The sequence below is a fragment of the Stegastes partitus genome, unplaced genomic scaffold (assembly GCF_000690725.1).
Source record: "Stegastes partitus isolate 25-593 unplaced genomic scaffold, Stegastes_partitus-1.0.2 Scaffold219, whole genome shotgun sequence".
Taxonomy (NCBI): Eukaryota; Metazoa; Chordata; class Actinopteri; family Pomacentridae; genus Stegastes; species Stegastes partitus.
Genome location: NW_007577950.1, coordinates 16,534 through 24,516, shown reverse-complemented (window position 1 = coordinate 24,516; position 7,983 = coordinate 16,534). Strand labels below are relative to the sequence as shown.

At 44.9% G+C, this 7,983-nt stretch overlaps 1 protein-coding gene across 2 annotated transcripts in view; it reads left to right on the top strand.

Moving 5' to 3' along the window:
• gfra1a (gdnf family receptor alpha 1a) overlaps positions 1 to 6,553 on the top strand; it is a 114,624-nt gene extending 108,071 nt beyond the window's left edge. For both annotated transcript variants that reach the window (XM_008281009.1, XM_008281008.1), the window contains 2 exons: positions 1,302 to 1,349; positions 5,420 to 6,553. In XM_008281009.1, coding sequence (XP_008279231.1) covers positions 1,302 to 1,349; positions 5,420 to 5,557 — 186 coding nt within the window. In that variant the 3' untranslated portion in view covers positions 5,558 to 6,553. The remainder of the gene's footprint in view (positions 1 to 1,301; positions 1,350 to 5,419) is intronic.
• The last annotated feature ends 1,430 nt before the right edge of the window (positions 6,554 to 7,983 follow it).

Below are 7,983 nucleotides of genomic sequence, written 5' to 3'. Positions count from 1 at the left end.
AAAACTCTACCTGTTTTATATTTGATCAGCTCGTCTCCTCCTACAGTGATGCTCTGCTCCCAGAGCTCCTGCAACACCTGGAACGCTCCCTAAAAGTCCTGTTTTATAAATATGCTGAGCAACATCTACAATAAGTGCTGAGTCACTTAAACCCTTTAACTTGATTTGTATTTATGGAGAAGAGGTGGAACGGAGTTAAATCTGAGGAGCAGGACGGTTCAGAGTGATGATTGTGCTGCTGTGGCCAGAAACCCTTCATAAACCATCGTACTTGGTCCAGGTGCAGTTAGACGCCATCGTGCCGCATTTCACCTTGTTTGTGCCGAAAACCTGAACTCATTACAGTAAAACTCAGCGCTGACAGTCCAACCCCTGGGAATGAATTTACGGTGCACAACCTTGTGGACGTCATTTCTCAGTCGTTTCCCAGTTTGTCTACAATCCAGTAAACGCAGAAGGTTTGTGTAAATAACATTCAATATTAAAGACGGAGGGACTGAGCGTCGTTGAAGGTTTAAGGTCAGGATGACTTCAACCCCAGAGACCAACATTAGTCGGTTCAGGTTTGCTTTGCAGTTGGATTTGTACAGATGTTAACCAACCACGGAGCGGTTCTGTCATTACAAACTGTTTTCTTTAAGCGTCATTGTGGACAAAAAGCCGGTTCTGTTGGTTCTGTGTGAGAACTACACGTGCTCCTATTTCAATATTCGTGTTAATATTGGTGAAAGAAAGGCAGCGGAGCAGTCAAAGCATGAGATTTACAGCCTCTAACCTTCATTTACCCACGTCGAAAGTGTGTTTGTATGTGTGTGAGAGAGAATCAAAGCGTTGGAGGGCGTGACGGCTGCTGAATGATAAATCTGAGATGAAATCAGAGTCTGGGTTTGACTGTCCCCCTGTGCTCAGCCTCCTTCTTCTCCTCCTCGTCCTCCTCCTCGTCTGAGTGTAAATATCGGAGGCTTTAAAAGTTTAACAGGCTCTCAGGGTAAACTCTCCAAGGTTATTGTAGTTTTTCCAATTTAGCTTTAGTTTCCAATCTGCTGTAAAGATCAGCGCCGGGCCGTCATAAAGGTCCGGACGGAGAGCGACGGCTATCGGAGGTTCACTGGAGCTCTGGCGTTGTGTAATGGCATTGATCGTTTTCTGTCTAACTATTTCGCAGAATGTTCCATCGATTGTTGATCAAAACAAATTAATTAGTGCTGATTCTCGCTGTCGACACCGGTTTGGTTTCAGTGTGTCGGAGCACGCTGTGGTAAAAATATCACTGGGTGACCCTTTGTGTGTTTCTGTTGCAGGCTCAGAAGTTGAAGTCGAACTCCAGCGTGGACGGCGTCCTCTGCGTGGTAAGTTTGTTCTCAATTAGCGCTTCAATCACAACCCTTAATCACGTATCGGATCGGGTTGGACTCATCGCCCTGCTGACCCAGAAAAAGCTTCACATGTTGTGACGAGGTTGTTTTTTAACCCATTTTCCTCAAACTAACCGAGTCGTGTTGGCGCCTAAAGCCAACGAAGGAGTGACTGAAAACAACACTGACTCTGGAGGAGCTGAATTTTGTGGCTGTTCTATTATTTAAAGCCATTTAACGCTGTCACCCTTAATTATGCAGAATTTTACACTTTAATTCAATTTAAACGGATGAGTTATATAAAAACAGTTGTGTTTTTTGCACCAGGAGGTTTATTTTTGAGGTGAATTTGGACATTTTAATACGGAGGTAACTCAGTGTTGAGACTTTTGGCAGAGCTGCAGTTTTGGCATCTTTATGTTTGTTGTTTTTAGCTTCAGATGTTGACAATCATCCATCCATCCATCATCTATACACCACTTAGTCCTCACTAGGGTCATGGGGGGGCTGGAGTCTATCCCAGCTGACTCAGGGTGAAGGCAGGTTCACCTGGACAGGTAACCAGTCTATCACAGGGCTACACTTAGAGACAGACAACCAAGCACACTCACATTCACACCTACGGACAATTTACAATCACCAATTAACCTCAGCATGTTTCTGGACTGTGGGAGGAAGCCGGAGAACCCGGAGAGAACCCACGCTGCATGGGGAGAACATGGAGACTCCACGCAGGAAGATCCCGGGTGTCCTCACCGGGACGCCAACCGACGACCTTCTAGCTGTGAGGCGCTAACGATGCTAACCACTGAGACACCTGCAGCCCTGTTGACAGTCAACATAGGGGGAAAAAAAGGGTTTCAAACAGCACATTTTTTTTGTATGAATGTTTTCAACATTACAAAAGTAACTTCATGTAAAACTGCATCTTAAGCGTTTTCAATTTCAGTATAAATAGAATATAACTCCTAATCTAATCTAATCTAATCTAATCGTCTGGACATTCAGAAAAACTACGTGACTGAAGTGAGACAGAGACACTTGAAGATATTCAATAAAAACGACAGTTTTAAAGTGTCAAAGACTGTAATTCACCATTTTACGTTGGCAGCTGTTTCTTTTTACTGTTACCTAAAAGGTTTATAGTAATCGGGACTCAGGGAAAACTTTGAACACCTTTTTAGCTCTTTGTTGCAGTCGTCTCACACTGAAAATGGTGTTCGTACGGCAGCCAAATCTGGACATTAACACAGTCTTGAGGCGTATTTTTGCAGAAAATGAAAGTGCAAAAACAACTAGAGTCCATCTGAAGCCTGTTTCAAGTCTCTGGAAGCTGATTATTGAGGTATTTTATGATGTATTTGGAGTTTGAAGTCAAAAGTGGTATCAAAGATTTGTCTTTATTTGAAAAAAACAGAATCACAGCCAGTAAAAGTTTCACAGAACTTGTGCTGAGAGATGAGATCTCAAACCGTTTGGCCGTTTTATCCCCGAAAACAATTTGGTTTGAGACCACAAGGCAATTGCTGGAGTTATCAAGTCATCACAAACTCTAATCCGACCTCGCTGTTGGAAGTCGGCGACCTCCCCCTGCCAGCGATTGCCACGCCAATCCCTCCTGCCTTCTTTGTAAACTCCCGTTCTTTGTAGTTCCTTTGAGCCTGAAATGGGATCGTTGCTTATCTGGTGGCTTTTAAAGTTCACTGTAAATGTCATTGTACAATAATAAGGCACTGTTATGCACTGGACTGACATTTCATAGAGGCAGGGCAGGTCTGGGGGAGATGACCCGGCCGTTAGCTTGCAGCTTTATTAGCCAGCCGGAGATCGGCGGTAAAGCTCCACGTACGCATCCTGACACGTGGCGGCACATGCAAATCCACACACACACACACACACACAGACGTACTTTTCATCTCCCCACTGTGGTATTTTAGCTCTAAACACAACCTTTTGATGTTTGCTGTGTCATACTAGATGAATATATTTAATTTTTTCTTATCGGTGAAATTAAACAGCCGAACGTCGGGTGTCACATCGTAAAGTGCAAACCGCCGGGGTTCAGTGAAATCAAACTGCTCTGTGCGACGTGTGCCGCCTGCATAAAAGCACCTGAAGGAAAGTGCCTTCGCTTGAAGAGCTTGGCAGCGTTTTGTGTTGTTGTTGTTGTTGTTTACGTTGATCATCATTTATCAAGCTGTCCTGAGACACATCCCAGAATCTGCCGTGGAGCAGATCCAGAGGCTGCCGCTGCTGATTCATGAAAGCGTCTCATGTCCCAATCTGGAGCTGCAGACCGGGCGTCTCTGAGCACACGTTAGCCAGTGAAGCTAATCTGACCAACGCTAGCCGCCCTGAACGCTGTGAGATCAGATTCTAGCACGCAGTGAGTTTCACCGTCGGCCGGTCTGGAGCTCGGTACCGGTACCGGTGACTTTGATCAGACTGAGGCTCAGGTGGCAGAGAGAGTTTTCCACTAATCGCAGGTTTGGACGCTTCTCCCGTCCACATGCTGGAAAGTACTTGGACGAGAACCTCGCATCGGTTTTTGAGTGTTTGTGTGAACGAGAGGCAAAAAAAAAAAAGGAAAAAGTATTTTTCTGTAGCAGGAAAACGTGCATAAGAGCAGCTCATAAAGTTTAGCATCATGTCTAGCCCTGTGGGAAGTAACTGCCAGGAAAATCTTTTTTTTTTTTTGAAAATGGAATGTTTATCGAACCTTCTGATGATTAAAAATAATAATAATTAAACATCAGTTTTTATATCTGAATTTTAATTTGTAAAATTGTTGCTATCCAGAGTTTTTAGGTCCATGAATCACTGATCCGTGGTGGATCATCTGAACACTGACTGTGTCTGATTGTATAGATTGATCAGATTGTTCAGGAAACAAAATGTCACACTGATGATGTCGAGGTCTCAAACAGTCATGTATCAGGTATGATGCTGTTGGTGTCACAGGGCCACAACACTCCCTGTTTGATTTCAGGAAAGCCGTCCTTTGATTTGTGCTTCAGACAACATCACTGCTGGATAGTAACGAGTCGAGCTGCTGCACAGAAGTTCAACCCAGCATGCAGAGGATCTCACTTTCTGACCTAAATGATGTTCTGAATAGAAAAGGGTTAAATTTAGACACCAAATGTTTCTGAGTTGACAAGTTTAGAGTTCATCCCAGGTCAGGGATTAAGAAGGTCTAACTAGACTCTACCTTGACCTTAGATTACACTTTAAAATGAAACTTTATTCAAACATCACGACACTACAGCTGGAAATAACATCAGATAGCTCTCGATGGATCCGGTCTCTTCAAATGTCCACTGACTTGACCGAGCGCTTCAGGTGGAGCAGGACGACGTTCCACCAGCAGCCTCCTACAGAAACCTCATTAGCTAACTGATTAGCGGCACCACGCCATGCTAATGATAAGGCGCTCGTTACTGACTCTACAACCCAACTCTCCATCTGCTCGTCGTCTTCTCCAGAATCCTGGGCTTACTCGTGATTCTGTTGTAGAGATGTGTGTTGGACCATAAAAATGGATAGAATTTAATCCATTATCGCATGCTGAATTCATATTTTTGTTCATTATGATTTGGTGGCAGAATAGTTTTGTAGCTGATTTTGGCAATAAGACTAGTTTAATAATAAAGACAAAACCTGCAAAAAAAAAGTCGGTATGTTCCCTATTTTATGTCTACATAAAGTGCAACATGCTAACTCTGCACCGTAGTGATGCTGAATAAATAATGTTTGTCACAAACAGAATGCAGACATTATCACGTAGACGTGGATTTTTTTCTTGTATTGGAGGGTGCTAGCATGTAGCCTGAGTATGTTAGCATAATACTGAAAGGATAAATGTCTAAAAGAAATTCCCTTTTTATTTCTTAATTTATGAGCATTATTAGTTGCAAGTAAACTATGTTCAGTTGTCTACTTGTGGCTCATGAAGGAATCTGGGTTAAAAAACAAACTCAATGAGTCTCATGAAGCCCAACATGTCGTCACTCTTTTTCTAACCACACTGATCTGTGTCTGTTTTATCCGTCTCCGTCCCTCAGGACCCTCAGATAGACGGTCCCAGTACGTCCAACGCCATCCTGAGAAACGGAGCGGCCTCCAGACGGCCCGCGGGCCTGGCCTCGCTGCTGCCCCCGCTGCTCTGGCTGTGGTACTGCAGCCTGCCGGGGGACTTGTAGCCGCTTCGCAGCAACAAACTACAACGGACTGACAAACACACATTTGTATAAAAGAAAAAGCAAAACAAGAAATTATATCCTTTTCTTTTCAGTAATACCTGTTGTACTTTCATTTCCTCCCTGGATTCTCTCTCTTTTGATTCCTACTTCGATTTTTTTATGGATTTTGGAGAAGCTTTGTTGTTTTATCGTCTTCGTTTTGTTTTGGTTTTTTAGCATCGCAGCTGTGTGCTACTAAAACGGTGATCTACTATACATGTTAACTCAGTTCTGGCTGTGCGTTCACGTTGGGTTAGTTGAAAAAAAAATAAAAATAAAGTAAAGGGATTTACAGCTTCTATTTATTCTGCTCACTTGGGCAGAAATGAGAAAATCCTCTAGGACTACATTCCAATAAACCACAGCTGGTGGCTCTTGGAAGCGCAATGTAAATTAGCATCAGTTTTCAGAGTCGTCCAATCAGTTTCCACCCACGTCTGTCTGTGTGTTGAGGCTATCGGTGGGATCTTTCGCTTAAAAGTCACAGTCTGTTCAGTAACTGCTACATCCTGTCACTCGGGCAGCCTTCTAGGTGTTTTTCCGTCTCCTCTGTGGTGTGTGTGGTTTGATGATGACGTGATCTGGTGTTTTACATTCTCGTGAGCTGAGTGAGAGGTCCACCCCGTCTCGTTTCCTTTCAGGACAAACGCCGACAACTTCAAACGTCAGCCAGAAACATCGTCTGTGCCCAAACTGTCCTCACTGTAGCTCGTACTGAACACACGCCGCCGCCGCTGGCAAAAGCACACGAGCAAAGTCCCACAAACACGTACTGCACATGTGCACACATTCAGACGAACACACACAGCGGCAGACTTTCCCTCCACCTCGGCCCGCCTAACGAACTGCTGCTCATTAGTGATTGTACATACTCGTAATTGTCCCGGCCACGTTTTGGTGTTTCTCTTCTGGACGAGGTGACGGAGAAGCTGCTGAGCTTTCACCCGGATGAGCTTGTTTTTTGTTTTTTATGTACTTTGCTGCGTTGAGCCCACAAAAACAAGACGGAAACCACGTTTATCGCCTCAGTTGTGAAACGTCGGAGCTTCGTGCGGAGGAAGGGCGTCGTTTAAACTGACCGCTCGCTAAACAGCTGTCGGGTTTTGTATTCTAGCATCGCGTGTACAGGTTGCCGTGACGAATAATTGGATTTCAGGCAGGCGGTGCTCAGTTTTGTCAGCTACAATGTGAGCTTTCACCCGTATGTTTTGAACATGCTAGCATGCCGCTACGATAGCAGCTCTGCTCCATCCTGTGCTGTGGACGGGAGGCCAACAGGAAGCCGTGGAGATAAACGGCCGGTGTTGTTGTCCTGTAGGGTGGCGCCAAGAAAACTGTAAAATGACAGTTATTTGGTTTAAATAACGCCATTGACAAGACACATGTGAGGAAAGAGGAATGATTCTAACGGGTGAGGACTGAAGCCTTCATTATACTCCAGATGCGTAGATCAGCAGCTGCAGACGCCTCAGATGTGCAGCTACTGATACTGTTCTCCTGTCTGGTTTAATGGGAGGGTTCTGATCCATTCATGCGCCGTAGCGCTACGTATTCCAACCATGCATGCGGCTGTTGTGGCGTCATAGCAGAAGACAAGACTTCCTCGAACCCTCTCAGATCCTTTCTTACTCCCAGACAGGAAACACTAATGAGTTTGGTAAATGCATTTTAGGCAAAGAACCTCAAATTCAACAAAGAGCAGGACGGCGTTGCTATGGATACATCCATGACGTGATGTTGTGCAAACCAACCCAACGGTGTGCAGAGCAGCCATCCTACAAGGACAATGTGTGTATAGTCAAGTATAGAAGCTCTAATGGACTCCAAGAGGACTAGAAAGTAGTCCAAGACCAGAGTTATACTCTGTGAGTCCATGAGGGTCCACTGGGCTCTGCAGGACGTAAACATTGATCCAAAACTTGTGTCTGATTGGACGGTCCGCACAGCGACTGTGCTGCAAGGACCAGTGTGTTAATGCATGCAGGACTTAGATACGACCTACCGAGTCCAAGCAGACTAGAAAGTAAGACCAGTGCTATAGTTTCCTCGTCTGTGAGGATCCACAACGGACCACTGGGGTCCATGTGACGGAAATTTAGTTTGTTCTTCAAGTCTGCGAGGGTCCTCCACGGACATTTACCCAAAACTGCTGGGCGACTACGCCACAGCACCAACATGTTCTGCAGCAGTACTCATGCAGAATGCATAGATAGAACCCACTAGGCGTTAATAGATTAGATTGGACTGGAAGTGGACTCACAAGTAGGATGATACCAACAGCTACTCATCCGTGTGTCCATGTTTGTCCACATGAGGTGGACAGCGGAGGATAATCGAGGCTTAAGGCTCTGATCGGGTGCATGGAGCTGAACTGGCAACCCCAAAAT